This window comes from Loxodonta africana, chromosome 1 (genome assembly GCF_030014295.1).
Source record: "Loxodonta africana isolate mLoxAfr1 chromosome 1, mLoxAfr1.hap2, whole genome shotgun sequence".
Taxonomy (NCBI): domain Eukaryota; kingdom Metazoa; phylum Chordata; class Mammalia; order Proboscidea; family Elephantidae; genus Loxodonta; species Loxodonta africana.
The window spans coordinates 51,065,718-51,086,412 of record NC_087342.1 but is presented as its reverse complement, the minus strand read 5'-3'; the positions used below and the strand labels follow the sequence as shown (position 1 = coordinate 51,086,412).

At 38.8% G+C, this 20,695-nt stretch overlaps 1 protein-coding gene across 1 annotated transcript in view; it reads left to right on the top strand.

Annotated features, from left to right (window-relative positions):
• Window positions 1-20,695, top strand: part of LOC104846629 (uncharacterized) — a gene marked incomplete at its 5' end in the record, with an annotated part of 349,131 nt that overhangs the window by 242,550 nt on the left and 85,886 nt on the right. Inside the window, 1 exon segment of the mRNA XM_023557607.2 lies at window positions 4,261-4,343. Within this exon segment, the coding sequence (XP_023413375.2) occupies window positions 4,261-4,343 (83 nt within the window).

The window sequence follows — 20,695 nt, the reverse complement described above, 5'->3', positions numbered from 1 at the left end:
GTGTTTTCATTCTCATTGGATTCTCTGAATTTCTTTATTCCATCCTTGATGTTTTCTATAATCCAGTGTTTTTTGAGCAGGGTATTGTTCAGTTTCCAAGTGTTTGATTTCTTTTCCCTGCTTTTTCTGCTATTGATTTCTACTTTTATGGCCTTATGGTCAGAGAAGATGCTTTGTAATATTTCAGCGTTTTGGATTCTGCTAAGGCTTGCTTTATGAACCAATATGTGTTCTATTCTAGAGAATGTTCCACATGCACTAGAAGAGAAAGTATACTTGGTTGCTGTAGGGTGGAGTTTTCTGTATATGTCTATGAGGTCAACTTGGTTGATTGTGTCCTTTAGATCTTGCGTGTCTTTATTGAGCTTCTTTCTGGATGTCCTGTCCTTCAGTAAAAGTGGTACATTGAAATCTCCTACTATTATTGTGGAGCTGTCTATCTCACTTTTCAATGCTGTTGGAGTTTGTCTTATGTATCTTGCAGCCCTGTCATTGGGTGTATAAATATTTAATATGGTTATATCTTCTTGGTGTATTGTCCCTTTAATCATTATATGGTGTCCTTCCTTATCCTTTTTGATGGATTTAACTTTAAAATCTATTTTTCAGAAATTAATATTGCCAGTTATGCTGTTTTTTGATTGCTGTTTGCTTGATATATTTTTTTCCATCCTTTGAGTTTTAATTTGTGTCTCTAAGTCTATGGTGTGTCTCTTGTAGGCAGCATATAGATGGATCATGTTTTTAAATCCATTCTGCCACTCTCTGTCTCTTTATTGGTGCATTTAGTCCATTTATATTCAGTGTAATTATAGATAGGTATGGATTTAGTGCTATCATTTTGATGTCTTTTTTTTTGTGTGTTGTTGACAGTTTCTTTTTCCCACTTGATTTTATGTGCTGAGTAGATTATCTTTATATATTGTCCTTTCCTCATATTCGTTGTTGTTGATTTTGTTTCTGCTGAGTCTCTATTTTTTTCTCTTATTTTATTTTAATGAGTAAGATAGTCTTTGTCCTTTGTGGTTACATTATATTTACCCCTATTTTTCTAAATTTAAACTTAACTTTTATTTCTTTGTATCACAGTATCTTCCTCTCCATATGGAAGATCTATGAGTACATTTCTTAGTCCCTCTTTATTGTTTTAATGTTGTCTTCTTTTATGTAATAACGTTGCTGTTACCCTGTTTTGAGCTTTTTTTTTAATCTTGCTTCGTTTTTTTATTTTGCCTGCATGGGTTGACTTCTGATTGCTCTGCCCAGTGTTCTAGCCTTGGGTTGATACTTGATATTATTGATTTCCTAACCAAAGAACTGCCTTTAGTATTTCTTGTAGTTTTGGTTTGGTTTTCATGAATTCCCTAAACTTCTGTTTATCTGGAAATGTCCTAATTTCACCCTCATATATGAGAGACAGCTTTGCTGGATATATGATTCTTGCCAGGCGATTTCTTTCCTTCAACTTTTTAAACAAGTCGTCCCATTACCTTCTTGCATGTATGGTTTCTGCTGAGTAGTCTGAGTTTATTCTTATTGGCGCTTCTTTGTAGGTGACTTCCCTAGCTGCCCTTAAAATTCTCTCTTTATCTTTGGTTTTGGCAAGTTTGATTATAACATGTCTTGGTGACTTTCTTTTAACATCTACCTCATGTGGAGTTCGATGAGCATCTTGGATAGATATCTTCTCATCTTTCACAATATCAGGGAAGTTTTCTGCCAATAAATCTTGAACAGTTCTCTCTGTATTTTCTGTTATCCCTTGAACAGTTCTCTCTGTATTTTCTGTTATCCCTCCCTGTTCTAGTACTCCAATCACTCGTAGGTTATTTGTCTTGATACAGTCCTGCATGATTCTTAAGATTTCTTCATTTTTTAAAAAATTCTTTTATCTGATTTTTCTTCAAATATATTAGTGCCAAGTGATTTACCTTCCAAGTTCAGAAATTCTGGCTTCTACTTGCTCAATTCTGCTCCTCTGACTTTCTATTGAGTTGTCTACTTCTGTAATTTTATTGTTAATCTTCTGAATTTCTGATTGCTGTCTGTCTATGGATTTTTCCAGCTTATTAAATTTTTCATTATGTTCCTGAATAATCTTTTTGATTTCTTCAATTGTGTTATCTTTGTGTTCCTTGGCTTGTTCTGCATATTGCCTCATTTCCTTCCTGATGTCTTGAAGGGTTCTGTATATTAATCTTTTCTATTCTGCCTCTGATAATTCGAGGAAGGCAGTTTTATCTAGAAAATCCCTGGATTCTTTGTTTTGAGAGCTTGTTGAGGTGATCATGGTGTCTGTTTCTTTATGTGTCTTGGTATTGACTGTTGTTTCCAAGTCATCTATAAGTTTTTGTATTAGTTTATGCTTGCTTACTGTGTTGTAGCTTCTTGCTTTGTTTTGTTTTGATATGCCCAAGTGGGTTGCTTGAGTGAGCTATCTTGATTATTTTCACCTTTGGAGCTCTCGTGTCCTGTCCCCAGATGGCTAGAGGTGTTATCAGGTATATCAGTCTAGGAGTCCGTTCAGTTTTCTTGTATGAATTCAGCTCAGGCATCCAGGTAGCTGATCATCAAGTACGTGGTACAGGCTCTGTCCTACAGCCTTAGAGAGGCAGGGGTGATTGGTGTAGGTGCCGGTCTCTGATTGCAGCAGGCGGTCACGCTCTGAACAAGGCAGGGGGCTGAGAACTGACCCCCAAGCGTCTTTGAGGAAAGCACGTCTGTGTTCCCCAGAGCGTGCAGGTGGGTGGGTTCTGCAGACGGACCATAGGCCCCCAGTGTTTTTGGTTTTAAGATGTGGGAGGTACCAGTTATCTTTGGACCGCTGTTGCAGGTGGCTGGGTGACCTGAGTGGAGCACCAGTCCTTCAGTCCCTGATGTGGGTAGGTGAGGACCCTGTTTAATAAGTAAAGGAATGTCAAACATCAAACAGCCACCTCTCCACTGCACAGCTGAATTGGTTGGAGTCTTCCAACAAGGGCCTGTTCTCCTGAAATAGGCCCACACAGGTCTATGCAGAGGGAAAAGGTACTCAAAGTCCACGGACCGTTTATGCCTGGACAAGAGCCGCTTCTGTCCTGAGCTCCCCCTGTTAGTGGAGCTGGCAAATTATCTTTTCTCACAAATGCAATTTTTTTCCTTCTCCAAGGCCGGGAGGATGTCTGTAGGCGCTCAACAGTGCCTATCTCAGTCCCAGGGAATTCAGCCCCTGAAGCTGGCTTGGGGGTTGGGGAGGGGTACCGTAAAATGTATGCAAGTACTTAGCTTTTGCCGAGAGCGCCGTCCTTCTCTGGTTCTGGAGGTGTGAGTAGGCTGTGTGGCTGGCTGCTTCTCCCTGAGGAATCTGCGGCCGAACACTAGTACCAGCCCACCTCCACCGCTCTGGGAATGGTGCCTGAGGGCTCCCCACAATTCAAGTCTGGTAACTCCTCTCTGCATCTGAACCATGTCTTCCTCCCCTTGCCCCTATGTTGGTTTTCTAAGGTTGCGTTTGATGCTTAGGGCTCCTAGCTTTTCATAAATATACTCGTTTTGCTTTTTCTTTTCTGGTCTTTGTTGTAAAGAGGGCTGGCCGGAAGCATCTGTCTACTCTGCCATCTTGGCTCCACCTCTGTATATACCTTTTTTTTTGAAAGCTGCCATGTCCACCTCCTGGCCAAAGCTGTTGCTCTCCTGAGTTACTACAAGCTCTTGCTGCTTCAGGACCAAGACTTTGGGGATAAGCCTTGACATGTGGGTTCAATGGAGTGAGAGACCAATTCAATGACAAGAGAAGCATAAAGCTGAAGGAATACCAGGTTTTATGATAGCGCTATTTATTTATTCATATGTTCTATTTAAGAAACATTTGTTGAGAAGGTATTGTGTTTCAGGTACTGTGCTAAATACCGCAGGAGAAACCAAGATGAAAAAGACACATTGTCCTTAAGGACTTAGAAATCTTAGTTTTGTTCATAGGCGATATTTGGCAATGTCTGGAGACTTTTTTTTTTAGATAAGCTTTAGATGAAGGTTTACAAAGCAAATTATTTTCTCGTTAAATAATGCACACATTGTTTTGCGACATTGGTTACCAACTCCACAATGTGTCAACACTCCTTCTTGACCTTGGGTTCCCCATTACTAGTTTTAAAATTCTTTCTTTTACTTACATTTCTCAAGCCTTCTACAGGCCATTGAATTTCAGCAGTGTAAGGTTACGTACTCTCTGAAGTAAAAATCTGTAATATAATTTTTTCCACCTTTGGTTTTTGGTGCCAGGAAGCGTTGCTAATAAAATTGGTCCCTGCCCTATGGACTGTGAACTCAACTTATTAAAAGAAGAGCATGAATTACAATGTAAGGTAAGATGAAGGCTGTCCAAGTTGACTTTGGAAAGACCATGAAAACAGCAACCTTTGATTGTTAACTGTGATTTCTTAAAGTATATTTCCAGCTAGAAAGTAATTTCATCTTCAAAGCAGGTTTTGAAGTGCTTGACATGCAAAAGCAGCTGACGTGTGTGAAATCAGCAATGCCAGTAAACTTTTTATTACATCTGAATGAGACTTCTTTAAGTTGTTGAAGACTTCAGTTAAATTAATTAGCCTACAAGACTTTGTCCACCTTGGGCAGGGATAATTAGAAAATGTGCTGATTTTGTCGTGTTTCAGTGATTTATTTGACATGGTCATGGCTGCCATGAAGAGTATCCGGAAGCTATCTTGATAAATTCATATAAATTATGTAGCCTGGGTTCCAAAATGTTGGTTAACTTTGTTTTACTGATCTTACTGGATCCAGCTTTTAGATACACAATCATCTCCAAAATTCTGTATCTACCTAGACCAAGTGATTTTAAGTTTTAAGTCTTCTGAAAGTTTAATTTGGCTTGATTGGAAAATACAGTAAATGAATTCCCCACCTTTTCCATACAAATTATCTGAATCACTGTCTTAATTTTGCAGTGTCCTGACTGTAGGTCTATAGAACCATTTTTTTGTGCCTTGTTCTCAAGACTGACTTTAAAGTACATGTTTTCTTCATCTCTAAATAGTAGCCCATCATCTAATCAAATAAGTCCCTGAATTGTCAGTATCCAGATGACCACCTAGAGCATTTATAATTGTGATTGTTTCTATAGCTCACTGTGTATTAAATAGGAAAGCTTAGGAATCAAAAGATTAATACAATTTATACATTGGAAGATAATATTTACTGAGTGCTAGGAAGTATTCTCAGTCCCCTTCATCAAACACTCATCTCACTTCAAGCTAATGGGGTAGACACTACTATTACCATCATTATACCCATTTTAAAAGTGAGAAAAGCAAGGAATGGAGAGGTGAAGTAAGTTTGCCAAAATTACATTCCTAATAAGTGTTTAATAAGTGTATAGCTGAGATTTGAACACAGACTATTCCAGCTCCAGAGCCCGTGTTTGTATCCATCAAGAAATACTACATCCAAAGAACTTTTTTGTTAATTTCAGCTGAATATCAGTTGGAAGGCACTCAAAATATGACTGAGGAAGAAAGAGCTACCTCCTCAAATTAGAGTCAACCATAATCATGTGGATGGAGTAAAGCTTTGGGAACCTTCATTTGTTAATGTGGCATGACTCAAAAGAAACAAATATGAACAGCCATTAATAATTGGAATGTGAAAATTTCTAGGAAAATTGGAAGTCATCAAAAATGAAATGGAACACATAAAGATCAATATTCTAGGCAAGAGTGTGCTGAAATGGACTGGTATTGGCCATTTTGAATCTGATAATCATATGGTCTACTGTACAGGGAATGACAAAATGAAGAGGAATGGTGCTGCAATTATCCCCACATTTCAGGATGTATCCTGAAGTACAAGGCTGTATGTGATAGGATAATATCCATAAGCTTACAAGAAGTAACAGTTACTCAACTATTATTCAAATTTACTCACCAACCACTAATGCCAATGATGAAGAAATTAAAGATTTTTACCAAATTCTGCAGTCTGAAATTGATTAAACATGAAATGAAGATTCACTGATAATTACTGGTGATTGGATTGCAAAAGTTGGGAACAAAGAAGAAGGATCAGCAGTTGAAAGATGTGGCCTTGGTGATAGAAATGAAACTAGAGGTAACATGATAGGATTTTGCAAGTCCAAAGACCTATTCATTCCAAGTACCATTTTTTTTATTGCTTTACTTTAGATAGAGGTTTACAGAACAATCCACCTTCTCATTAAACAATTAGAACACTTATTGCTCTGTGACATTGGTTACCAACCTCACCACGTGTCAACACCCTCCCTTCTCAAACTTGGGTTCCCTATTACCAGCTTTCCTGTCCCCTTCTGCCTTCTATTCCTTGCCCCTGGGCTGGTGTGCCCTTTTAGTCTCATTTCTCTTTGTGTGCCTGACTAATCTTTGGTTGACGGGTGAACCTCAGAAGTGACTTCATTACTGAGCTAAAAGCATGTCCGGGGGCCATATTCTTGAGGTTTTTCCAGTCTCTGTCAGGCCAGTAAGTGTGGCCTTTTTTGGAGTTGTAATTTTGTTGTACATTTTTCTCAAGCTCTGTCCAGGACCCTCTATTGTGACCCCTGTCAGGGCAGTTGGTGTTGGTAGCCAGGCACCATCTAGTTGTGCTAGACTATCTGGTAGAGGCTGTGGTACTTAAGGTCCATTAGTTCTCTGGACTAATCTTTTCCTTGTGTCTTTGGTTTCCTTCATTCTCCCTTGCTTAAGACGGAGTGTGACCAGTAGAGTATCTTACATGGCCACTCACAAGCTTTTAAGACCCCAGATGCTACTCACCAATGTAGAATGTAAAATATTATCTTTGTAAATTATGTTATGCCAGTTGAACTAGATGTTCCCTGAGACTATGGTCTGCACAGCCCTCAGCCCAGTAATTTGGTCCCTCAGGGAGTGTGGATGTTTTCATGGGGGTTCCATGACGTTGTCTTGGACAAGTTGTGCTGTACTGTCTTACCTTCACCAAAGTTACCACTTATCTATTGTCTATTTAGTGTTTTTCCATCCCTACCCCACCCCACCCTCATAACCATCAAAGATTGTTTATTTTTGTGTGTAAACCTTTTCATGAGTTTTTATAGTAGTGGTCTCATACAATATTTATCCTTTTGTGATTGACTTATCTCACTCAGCATAATGCCCGTCAAATTCATCCATGTTGTGAGACGCTTCGAAGATTCATCATTGCTCTTTATTGTTGCTTAGTGCTCCATTCTGTGTACGTACCATAGTCTGTTAATCCATTCATCTGTTGATGGGCATCTTGGCTGTTTCCATCTTTTTACTATTGTGAACAATGCTACAATGAACATGCGTATGCATGTGTCTATTTGTGTGACGGCTCTTATTTCCTAGGATATATTCCTAGGAGTGGGATTGCTGGATCAAATGGTATTTCTATTTCTAGCTTTCTAAGGAAGCACCATATTGTTTTCCAAAATGCTTGTACCATTTTGTATTCCCACCAGCAGTGCATAAGAGTTCTAATCTCCCCACAGCCTCTCTATCGTTTGTTATTTTCTGTTTTTTTTTTTTCTTTAATTTGTGCCAGTAGCACTGGGGTGAGATGGTATCTCATTGTGGTTTTGATTTGCATTTCTCTAATGGCTAGTGATCTTGAACATTTCCTTATATGTCCGTTAGCTGTTTGAATGTCTCCTTTGGTGAATGTTAATTCATTTCCTTTGCCCATTTTTAAATTGGATTATATGTCTTTTTGTTGTAGAGGTGTTGGATTTTCCTGTAGATTTTAGAGATTAGACCTTTGTCAAATTTGCAATAGCCAAAAATTTTTTCCAGTCAGTAGGTTCTCTTTTGGTGACATCTGTTGATGAGCACAAGTGTTTAATGTTTGGAAGATCCCAGTTATCTAGCTTACCATCTGGAGTTTGCCTATTAGTTATGGTTTGAATCCTGTTAATGCCATGTATGAGGGCCTCTAGAGTTGATCCTAATTCTACTTCTATGATCTTTATAGTCTTGGGTTTTATATTTAGGTCTTTGATCCTTTTTGAATTAGTTTTTGTGTATGGTGTGAGGTATTTTGGGTGAGGTATAGGTCCTGTTTCATTTTTTTGCAAATGGGCATCCAGTTTTGCCAGCACCATTTGTTAAAAAGATGGTCTTCTCACCATTTGATGGACTTTGGGACCTTGTAAAAGATCAGGTGACCATAGGTGAATGGATTTACATCTGGGTTCTCAATTCTCTTCCTTTGGTCAATGTTGTTGTACAAGCATAGGATGTTTTGACTACCGTAGCTGTATAGCAGGTTCCGAAATCAGGTAGTGTGAATCCTCCTACTTTATTCTTCTTCTTCAATGTGCTTTGATTATCCGGGTCCTCTTCCCTTCCCATATAAAGTTAATGATTAGTTTTTCCAACTCTTTAAAGAATGCTGTTGGTATTTGGATCGTTGTATTATAGATTGCTTCGGATAGGTTTGATATTTTCACAATGTTGAGTCTACCTATGCAAGAGCATGGTATGTTTTCCCATTTATATAGATCTCTTTTGGTTTCTTGCAATAGCATTTTGTATTTTTCTTCATATAGGTCTTTTACATCCCTTAGATTTATTCCTAAGTATTTTATTTTTTTAGGGGCTTTTATAAGTGATACTGTTTTCTTGATTTCCTTTTCATCATTCTCTTTATTGGTGTATAGGAATCCAACTGATTTTTGTATGTTTATCTTGTATCCTGATAATCTGCTGAATCTGTTAGTTATAGTAGTTTTCTCATGGAGTCCTTTGGGTTTTCTATGTATAGTCCACAAAAAGGGACAGTTTTACTTCTTCACTGCCAATTTGATGCCCTTTATTTCTTTTTCTTGCCTTACTGCTCTAGCTAGGACTTCCAGCACAATGTAAATAGGAGTGGTGATAAAGGGCATCCTTGTCTTTTTCCGGTTCTCAAGGGGAGTGTTTTCAGCCTCTCTCCATTAAGAATGATGCTGGCTGTTGGTTTTGTATAGATATCCTTTATTATGTTGAGGAATTTCCCCTCTATACCTATTTTACTGAGATTTTTATCAGGAATTGGTGTTCGACTTTGTCCAATGCTTTTTCTGCATCTGTTGGAATGATCATGTGATTCTTTTCTTTTATTTATGTGATGGATTATGTTGATTGACTTTCTCATGTTGAACCACCCTTGCATACCTGATGTGAATCCTACTTGGTCGTGGTGTATTATTTTTTGATATGATGCTGAATTCTATCGGCTAGAATTTTATTGAGAATTTTTCCATCTATATTTATGAGAGATATTGGTCTGTTATTTTTTTTTTTTTTTTTCCGTGATGTCTTTGCCTGGTTTTGGCATTAGGGTTATGCTGGCTTCATAGAATGAATTTGGAAGTATCCCTTCCTTTTTCTATGTTCTGAAGTAGTTTGAGTAGTACTGGTGTAGTACTCTTCTCTGAATGTTTGGTAAAATTCTCCAGTGAAGCCTTCTGGGCCAGGGCTTTTTTCTGCTGGCAATTTTCTTTTTATTACCTTTTCAATTTCTTTTCTTGTTATGGGTCTGTTCAGATTTTCAACATCATTTTGTGTTAGTTTGGTTAGGTAATGTGTTTCTAGAAATTTGTCCATTTCCTCTAGGTTTTCAAATTTGTTGGAGTGTAGTTTCTGATAATACTCTGTTATGATCCTTTGTATTTCAGTTGGGTCTGAGGTAATGTCCCCCATTTCATTTCTTATTTGAGTTATTTGCATCCTGTCCTGTTTTTTGTCTTGTCGATTTGGCCAGTGGTTTGTCCGTTTTGTTGATTTTTTCAAAGAACCAACTTTTGGCTTTGTTGATTCTACTGTTTTTCTGTTCTCTAAAAAAAAAAAAAAAAATTGTTTCATTTATTTCTTCTCTGATCTTTATTATTTCCTTTCTTTTGATGGCTGTGGGCTTCTTATGTTGTTCTCTTTGTCTTTGTTCTAGTTGTATAGCTAATGTTTTGATTTTGTCCCTTTCTTTTTTGATGTGTGCATCTATTGCTATAAATTGACCTCTGAGCACTGTCTTTCCTGTGTCCCAAAGATTTTGTTATGATGTATTTTCATTTTTGTTTGATTCTAGGAATTTTTTGATTCCCTCTTTGATTTCTTCTACAACTTAGTGGTTTTTTAGCATGATGTTTCCATGTATTTGATTTTTTTTTTCCTTGCTTTTCCTGTTGTTAATTTCTACTTTGATGGCGTTGTGATCAGAGAAGATACTTTGTATTATCTCAGTGTTTTAGATTTTGTTGAGGGTTGCTTTGTGGCCTAAGATATGGTCTATTCTGGAGAATGTTCCACGCGCCTTGGAAAAGAATGTGTACTTTGCATCTGTTGGATGGACTGTTCTATGTGTACCTGTGAGTTCAAGTTGACTGATCGTGGCCTTTAGATCTTCTGTATCTTTGTTGACTTTCTTTCTAGATATTCTGTTCTTTACTAAGAGTGGTGTATTGAAGTCTCCTACTATTATTGTGAAACTGTCAGCTTCTCTTTTCTGTGCTGTTAGAGTTTGTTTTATGTATTTTGGAGGCCTGTTATTGGGTGTGTAGATATTTATTATGGTTATGTCTTCATGATGGATTGTCCCTTTAATCATTATATAAAGTCCTTCTTTGTCTTTTATGGTGGATTTTGTTTTAAAGTCTGTTTTATCTGAGATTAGTATTGCCACTCCTGCTCTTTTTTGGTAGCTGTTTGCTTGATGTATTTTTTTCCATTCTTTGGTTTTTAATAAATTTATGTCTTTTTTTCTAATGTGAGTCTCTTGCAGATAGCATATTGATGGATCCTATTTTTTTAATCCATTCTGTCACTCTCTGTCTCTTTTTGGGTGCATTTTGGTCATTTATGTTCAGTGTAATTATTGATAGGTGTTCGTTTATTGCTGTCATTTTGTAGTGCTTTTTTTTTGTGGTGCTGAGGTTTTCTTTGTTCCTCTTATTCTCCTGTGCTGAATTCCTTTAGTTTGTGCATTCTTTTTCTTTATTTTTTTGTAGATTTTTGTGTTTACTGAGACTTTATGTTTTTCTTTTCTGTTGACTCAGTTTGTTAACTTTCTTCATGGTTACCTTGAAATTTACCCTTTCTTCCTAAGTTTGAACCAATCTTTTATTATTTGGTACTGCCTTGACTTCCTCTGGATTTGAAAGTTGTGTACCTATACCTTTTATTCCCTCTTTTATTGTTCTGACATTGTTGTCATTTACAGATTAACCTCTCTTGTTCCGTGTTGTAAATATTTTAATTTTGATTAATCCTTGAGAGTTCATGACCTAGTTTGGTACCTGACTGATGCAGTCTTGCTTTCTAGATTCTTGCTGTCATCTAATGTTGTTTATTCTCTAACAAAAGACTCCCTTTAACAGTTCTTGTAAGTTTGATTTGGTTTTTATATATTCCCTTAATTTCTGTTTATCTGGAAGTGTCCTAATTTCACCATCATATTTGAGTGAGAGTTTTGCAAGATATAAAATTCTCTGTTGGCAGTATTTTTCTTTCAAGGTTTACGTATGTCATCCCATTGCCTTCTTGCATGCATGGTTACTGCCAAGTAATCAGAGCTTAGTTTTATTGCTTATGCTCTGTATGTGACTTTTCATTTTTCTGGAGCTGCTCTCTGGATTCTTCCTATGTTTTTGGTTTTAGCAAGTGTGATTATGACATGCCTTGGTCATTTTCATTTGAAGTCTATCCTACATGGGGTTCATTGAGTTTCTTTGATGGTCAGCTTTCCATCTTTCATGATATTAGGGAAGTTTTCTGTCAGCAATTCTTCAGTGACCCTCTCTGTGTTTTCTGCTTTCTTCTCCTGTTGTGGAACTCTGAACACTCGAAAATTTTTGCTTTTGTTTGCATCCCACATCATTCTCAGGGTATCTTAATTTTTCTTCTTTGTTTTCTCTGATATTTCTTCAAACAAAGTGGTATACAAATATTTGTGTTCAGTTTTCCTAATCCTGTCTTCCATTGTTTCAAACATGCCCCTTAGATGTTCTATGACATTGTCTATTTCTGAAATCTTGTTGTTTATCTTTTTGATTTCTAATTGCTGTTTTTGTTTGATTTTTAGTTGTGAATTTATTTTGACATTTTGTTCCTGTATTATTTTCCTGAATTATTCTATTGTTTTGTCTGTTTTTCTATGATTTTGTCTGTTTTTTCCATGATTTTTTTTCCCTCATTTTTGTCTGCCTTTCCTTCAACTCTTGGATAGCTCTGAATATTAGAGATTTGAATTCCCTATCAGGTAGTTCTAGTGCCTTTTCTTCTACTGGAAAGTCATCTAGTATTTTATTTTGTATGCCTACTGGAACCATCCTGTTCTTTTATATGTTTTGATAATTGTCTGCTGTCTTCAGGATATTCAGTAGTTATTTTCTTTGTTTATTGGTTATTGTAGACTTGTTTGTTTCATCCTGCTTTTTTATTTGGTTATGTCTGAGCAGGTGGGCTGGGTGTTCTTTGTTGTTTGTTCATTTGAGGGGCATGATTTTCTCACCACCTTGTCCAATGTGCAGGGCCAGTTGCTCAGCTATGATGCAGCAGGGAAGGTCCAGTGGAGGGGGGAGGGGCTAGTATGGGTCATTTGTGACACCTACTAGGGCCATCAGGACTTGGTGGGGGTCAGTGCAGGGCAATTTCAGGTAGACCATGCCTAAGCTGCTCGGGGGTGCAATGCTCAGTGAATGGTGCAGATAGGCATCAGGGAGGGAGGAGGTTGTGGTGTGTGGGCTAAGTGGATGTGGGAAGGAAGAGAAAGAGGAGGGAGAAATAGGAGCCAAAATAGTAAAAACTGCTGAGGGAGCCTGCCTTGGGAGTGTGCAGATCTGGGGAAGCCATGTACCGATGGCTTTCCAGCTAGGCAGTGAGCCACAGCCTGTCAAGAAGGGACAGATACGGCACACACAGCTGGGAGGGTTGGAGAAGGGAAAGGAAGGGAGAGAGAATGAAAAACTAGATTAAAAAAAAAAGGAGAGATAAACACTCACACAGCTAGGTGGTTGGGAAAAAGGACTGAAAGGAATGTAGAGAGAGAAAAGAAACCAGAAAAAAAAGAAGACAGAAGAAAGAAAGAAAAAAACTGCCCCAAGGCAGCCCACTGGAAGTGAGTCCCCAGCCGAGCAGCACTGCTCAACCTGTCCAGAAGGAGCAGAGATGGCCAATGTTCCCAGATGTCCAGGAGAAGGGAAAGAAGGAAGATAGAGACAAGACACTGAGAAAAAAAAAAGAAAGAAAAATGCCCCAAGAGAGCCCACCAGAAGCAAGTCCCTAGCTGTGCAGTGCTGCACAACCTGTCAAGAAGGAGCAGAGATGGCACACAGCAATAGTTGCTCAGGAGATGTGTAAGGAAGGAAGGTAGAGAGAGTCAAAAAACAGAAAAAAAGAAGAAAAAAAATGCCTCGAGGGAACCCACTAGAAGCAGGTACCCAGCGAAGTGGCACTGCACAGCCCATCAAGGACGTGAGAAGGCACGTGGTGCCAGGTGTTCAGGAGAAGAGTAAGGAAGGAAGATAAAGGGAGACAAGAAATTGAGAAAAGAAAGAAAGACAAAAAAAACTTGAGGGAGCTCACGGGTGTGGTGATGCTAGTGGGGAGGTGGCTCCCCAGCTGCACAGCACTGCAAAACCTGTCTAGAAGGAGCAGAGGTAGTACATGGTTCCAGGCGTTCAGGAAAAATGAAGAGAAAGATGGTAGAAAGAAAATGTAAAAAATTCCCCATGGAAGCCCACTGGCTTGGCAGCATGGATTGAGGAAGTGGCTCCCAAGCCGTGCTGCACTGCACAGCCCATGTAGAAGGGGCAAAGATGGCACATAGTGCCAGGTATTTAGGAGACAGGAGAAGAAGGAAAGTAGAGAGAGACGAGAAACTGAGAAAAACAAGAGAACAAAGAGAAAAAAGAAAAAGAAAATGCCCCCGGGGACCACACCAGTGTGGCAACATGGACTGGGAAAGTGGCACCCCAGTCAAGCGGCACCTCACAGCCTGTCAAGAAGGAGCGGAGATGGCACCCAGAGCCATGTGTTTGAGAGAAAGGAAGGAAAGTAGGTGAGAGAGTGAGAAGAAACCTACAGAAGCCAAAAAAAAAAGGAACAACAGTGACAAAAAATGGCACTGAAGGAGCCAACAGGTGTGGGCTGGGTGAATCCAAGCAGCACAAAGCTGGCACCTCCCTGGCTGAGTGATTGCTGCCCACCAGGAAGCACCAGACGCCTAGCAGGGGAGAGAAGGGTGGGGGATGGGAAAGGATGTGTCGTTGGTTACCAGGTGTTCTGTCTTCTGCTGGTAGCTCCATGAAGCTGCCTTTCCATACTCCCTGTCTGCTGATCACAGTGTTTGAGGAGTCCAAGAAGGCAAATCTGTGCTGCATTAGCTGATAGGGGACCTCCATTCCATATTCTCTCCTCACTCTGTTTTCTCTGTCAGTTTCTTATTCTGTTCGGTGCTTGGTTAAATTCTTTATCTCTTCGTTTGATACTCAGAGTTCCAGGATTGAGGTTTGTCTCTGTATTCCTTAGTTTTTTGGGTCTTTGCTGTGGAGGGACGGCATGATGTTTCTGTCTGTAGTGCTGTGTTGGCTCCACCTCTGGTTATGCATCACAAATACCTTTTTAAACAACATAAAAGGTGACTATACCTTGGACCTCACCAGATGGAATACCCAGGAATCAAATCAACTACATTTGTGGGAAGAGATGATGGAAAAGCTCTATATCATCACTCAGAACAAAGCCAGGGGTCAACCGTGGAACAGACCATCAGTTGGTTATATGCAAGTTCAAGTTGAAGCTGAAGAAAATTAAAACAAGTCCATGAGTGCCAAAGTAGGACCTTGAGTATATACTGCCTGAATTTGGAGACCGCGTCAAGAATAGATTTGAAGCATTGAACACTAATGACTGAAGACCAGATGAGTTACGGGATGACATCAAGGGCACCATACATGAAGAAAGAAAAAGGCCATTAAAAAGACAAGGGAGAAAGACAAGATTAAAATGAATGTCAGAAGAGACTAAAACTTGCTCTTGAAGGTAGAGTAGCTAAAGCAAAAGGAAGAAATGATCACATAAAAGAGATGAACAGAAGATTTCAAAGGACAACCTGAGAAGATAATGTGCAAAGGCCTGAAGTTAGAAAACCAAAAGGGAAGAACACATTTGACATTTCTCAATCTGAAAGAAATGAAGAACATATTCAAGCATCCAGTTGCAATATTGAAGGATTTTATAGAGTTGCTATGAGTCAGAATTGACTCGATGGCAGTGGGTTTGGTTATTTGGTTTATGGGCGAAATACTGCAAAAAGCATCAAAAGAAGATGGAATGAATACACAGAGCCACTGTACCAAAAATAATTGGTTGACATTCAAACATTTCAGGAGGTAGCATACAATTAAGAACCCATGTTATTGAAGAAAGAAGTTCAAGCTGCACTGAAGGGATTGAGAAAAAACAAGCCTCCCGGAATTGACAGAATATCAACTGAGATGTTTCGACAAACAGATGCAACACTGGAAGTGCTCACTTGTCTATGCCAAGAAATTTGGAAGACAGCTACCTGGCCAACCGACTAGAAGAGAGTTATGTTTGCGCCCATTCCAAAGAAAGGTGATCCAGAATACAGAAATTCTTGAAAAATATTAATATCACACAAAAGTAAAATTTTCTGAAGATAATTCAAAAAATGGCTGCAGCAGTATATAGACAGCAAACTGCCAGAAATTTAAGCTGATTCGGGATGGGAGATATTATTGTTGATATCAGATGGATCTTGGCTGAAACCAGATAATACCAGAAAGATGTTTACCTGTTCTTTATTAACTATGCAAGGCATTCAACTGTGTGAATCATGACAAATTATGGATAGCATTGTGAAGAATGGAAATCCCAGAACACTTAATCATGTTCAAGCGGAACCTGTACATAGTCGAAGAGGCAGCTAAACAAGACAAAGGGATACTGTGTGGTTTAAAATCAGAAATGGTGTGTGTCAGCGTTGTATCATTTCACCATATTTATTCAATCTCTATGCTGAGCAAATAATCCAAGAAGCTGGACTACATGAAGAAGAACACTGCATCAGAATTGGATGAAGACTCATTAACAACCTGAGATATGCAGATGACACAACCCTGCTTACTGAAAATTAAGAAGACTTGAAGCACTTATTGATGAAATTAAAGACTACAGACTTCCATATGGATTACATCTCAACATAAGGAAAACAAAAATCTTCACAACTGGATCAATAAACAACATCATAATAATGGAGAAAAGATTGAAGTTGTCAAAGATTTCATTTTCCTTGGATCCATAGTCAATGCCATGGAAGCAGCAGTTAAGAAATCAAATGACGTATAGCGCTGGGCAAAACTGCTGCAAAAGACCTGTTAAAATTGTTAAGAAGCAAAGATGTCACTTAGAGGACTAAAGTGTGCCTGACCCAAGCCATTGTGTCTTCAGTCACCTCATATACATGTGAAAGCTGGACAATGAACATGGAAGGTGGAAGAAGAATCGATACCTTGGAATTATGGTGTTGAAGAAGAATATTGAATATATGATGTACTGCTGGAAGAACAAACAATTCTGTCCTGGAAGAAGTACAGCCAGAATGCTCCTTAGAAGTGAGGATGGTGAGTCTTGGTCTCATGTACTTTGGATATGTTATCAGGAGGGATCAGTATCTGGAGAAGGATACCGTGCTTGATAAAATAGAGGGTCAGCGAAGAAGAGGAAGACCCTCAATGAGATAAATTGGCACAATGGGCTCAAGTATAGCAACAATTGTGAGAATGGGGCAGGATGGTGCAGTGTTTCATTCTGTCATACACAGGTTTGCTATGAGTCATAACCAACTCTGTGGCACCTAACGACAACAGTAACAAATATGTTTCTTATAACTTCTTATAACTATGGAAACAAGGGAAAAATCTACCGGGAAGGGAAAAACGGAGGGAAGAAAACTCATGTCCATTTAGGTAATCCTAAATATTAGGTAAGGATCCCTCATGGTGCAGTGATTAAGCACTTGGCTTCTAACGGAAAGATCAGCAGCTCCAACCAGCCACCCTATGGGAGAAAGATGTGGCAGTCTGCTTCTGTAAAGATTACAGCCTTGGAAGCCCTATGGGGCAGTTCTACTCTGTCCTATAGCATCACTAAGAGTTGGAATTGACTCAACAACAAGAAGTTTGTTTTTTTTGTTTTATATATTAGGTAAAGTGCCCTGCTGGTACAATGGTTAAGCACTTGGCTGCTAACAGAAGGGTCGGCAATTTGAACCCACCAGTGGCTCTGAGGGAAGAAAGACCTGGTGATCTGGTCCTGTAAAAATTTCCAACGTATTGCCTTGGAGTTGATTCTGACTCATAAGCGACTCTATAGGACAGAGGAGAACTGCCTATAGTATGCTAGGCCGAAATCTTTACGGAAGCAGACTGCCACATCTTTTTCCCTTGGCACAGTTTATGGGTTAGAACTGTAGACCTTTTGTTTAGCAGCCCAGTGCTTAACCACTCTGCCACCAGGGCTTCTTCTGTGAAGATTACAGCCTAGGAAGCCCTATGGGCAGTTCTACTCAGTCATTTAGGGTCACTTTAGGAGTCAGAATTTATGCAACAGCACCGAACAACATATATTAGGTGGAGTCCCTGGTTGGTGCAAATGGTGAAATCCTCAGCTGCTAACTGATAGGTTGAAGGTTTGAGTCTACCCAGAGGCACCTTGGAAGAAAGTCCTGTCAATGTACTTCTAAAAAACTAGCCATTGAAAACTCTGTGGAGCACAGTTCTACTCTGACCCCCATGGAGTTGCCACGAGTCAGAATAAACTCAACCACAACTGGTTTATGTATTAATAATTTTGTGCATACTTTTTGGGAAACTAAAGAAAGACTTTTAGAACATTATCTAACAATTTTTATAAACTTGTCATAAACTTTGTAAAGTTTGATGCAGTGGTGATAGTGGGATTAGAATAAAGGCTGCCGTAAAGTAGGTGAGGTGGGGAGGAACATCTGAAAGTGAGGGTAAGTCACTTGAGGGCCCTTTTCAGGTAAACCCTGAGCTACTCGGCCAGGAGTACCCTGTTTTGCCCTGGCTACTCTTAATGGCAAGCCTGTCCTGTAAAATTCTCTGGTAAACACAGCAGGCATGATTTCCAAAAAGGGCAAATAGAATTCCTGTTGCATGGTCTCAGGATTTAGACTGGATTTAATTTAGAGTTATGATTTTTTTGTGTGTGTGACAGTAATAGCACTGATTGAAATGAACATGATGTCATATTTATTTGCTTTGATACTTGAGATGCACCTGGTGTTTGTTGTTGTTATCTCTGACTTGCAATTCTGTGATCATATTAACACAATCGTCTTTGCAGAGTACCTCAGTCCTAAGCCCTTCTCCCCTCCCTTCTAATAAAATGGCGAACCTCCCTTGGGCAGGCATGAAAGCTTCCACGCTGCTCATTTCTGTATTTCCCAGAGGAGTTCAAAAGCATTTATAATCCTCAGGATTCAGCCCTTTATTCACTATTTCCTCTTTCTAAGGCGCTCTCCTTTGATGAAAGCAATTCCCTTGCTCTTCATCTGGCCAGGTGGGCAGGTGAACAGTTCTCCGCTGAGCCCCACATAAAGACCCCGAGAGGAGTTTTGGGAAGAAATGCTGCTGCTAAATGGAGCTTAAATATATTAATACTGAGATGCTTTCCACTGCACCCGAGTTGCACTGGTCTGTGAACTGTAAGTTCACTTTCTCTGCAGAAGGACTGACTTCTCACAGGTTCCATTATTGCCATTCTTTCTCCATAGAAGGGCCCAAACCTCTGAGTTTTGTTTCCTAATGCATACTACAATTAAACAGGCTAATCACATCATGACTTCAGACAATTTAGACTCAATTCCTATGATATTTCCCACTTAGCAACTTCATAAATTACCAAACCAAACCAGAGTGGGTTCTAACTCATGCTGACCCCATGTGTGTCAGAGTAGAATTATACACCATAGGGTTTTCAACCTGGCTTTTGGAACTAGATGTCAGGCCTTTCTTCTGAGGCATATCTGGATGGACTTGAACCTCTAGTCTTGCGGCTAGCAGCCAAGCACATTAATCGTTTTCGCCACCCAGGGATTTCTAGCAGCTTCATAGAAATGCTGTAATAAATGCACAGTTGTTGTTGTTGTTAGAGATCCTTCAAGTCGATTCTGACTCATAGGTATCCCATGGGACAGAGTAGAACTGTTCCGTAAGGTTTTCTAGGCTATAACTTTATGGGAGCAAATCACCAGGTTTTTCTCCCTTGGAGCCTCTGGGTGGTTTCAAACTGCCAGCCTTTTGATTAGCAGTCAGCCGCTTAACCATTGTACTACCAGTACTCCTTAAATGTGTGTTAAATGTTTAACTGATCCCCTGTGCTACGTAGCACATGATGCCAGATGCCAGCAATAGTCTTCATACTCTAAAGCATTTTAAGTGCTATCCCCCACCAGAAGAATTTCATAGACTTTTTATTTCAGTTTGTCTTCACAAAAATCCTGCAAGCCGACTAGGACAAATATTATCTCCATTTTTCAGATGGAAACACTTAAATTTATGGATAAAAACTTAAATTTATCCATGCAGTCCACAAACGCAATGAGAGGTCTTGAATGTGTGTCTTTAGACCATCACCTGACGGCCCTTTTTACTACAACACTATGCATTTCATTTTTTCAAAACATCTTAAAACACTTTTTACCTCTCAATTTATATTGTGGTTGGAGGAATATTCACTCATTGTTTCCTAACCAATGTTGCATCTGAATTGAAGTCCTCACAAACCAAATTTTTAGTTTATGATTTGAAGGTAAGATTCTGAAAGTTAGCAATTGGTATTTGAATATTTGTTCTTAATTGCTGTGGTGGGTCAGGGAATGAATAGCCATACACATATTATATAAAAGGTGATGTTCCAGAAAAAAATTTGTAACAGGTTCTCTTTTAAAGTATAGATAATCATATTTCTAAAGACATTGCTGTTGGAGGTATATATATATATTTTACAATATTGCTCTTTGGCTTCAGGGTACAGACAGGACTTATAGTGGCAGTGGGCCAGAGGATATATTTTCTGTCTTTTAAATGTTGACAATATCCTAGTTAAAACATTATTTCTCAGGCGTAGAGCTAAGATATAAATTCGTGCATGTTGGATTTTGATTGTTGAAGTGTCTCCATGTGAACAGGCTCACACACCCTGGTGCTCCCCTGGAAAGTTCTCTGTACATTTTCACCTCCTTTTTGGATTCAAAACTCATATTTCTTTGTATTTTTGTTCCTCTTTGAGCTCACTATTTTGAAGATGAACTAGTTTCTTAATTTCATGTCTTCTAGAAAACCAATTTGAAGGAATGCTTATCACATTAACTTTTAGATATTCTTCAAGGAAGACCAAAGGTTAAGAACATTTTTGCTATTTTTAGAACTCATAAGTGTTTTATTCATGACTTAGAAACTAAAGTCCATTGTTGGTATTGTAATATTAGTGCTTAATGAAATGAACTCTAATGCTTACTTCTCAAGCATCTAAAAAACCCGTTGCCATCCAGTTGATTAATCCACCCTGAAGATACATGATAATAAATGTGTATGTACAAAAAAAAAGCACAAAAACAAAAAAACAACAACTGAGACTCAAAATAAATGAAGTGAAAACTG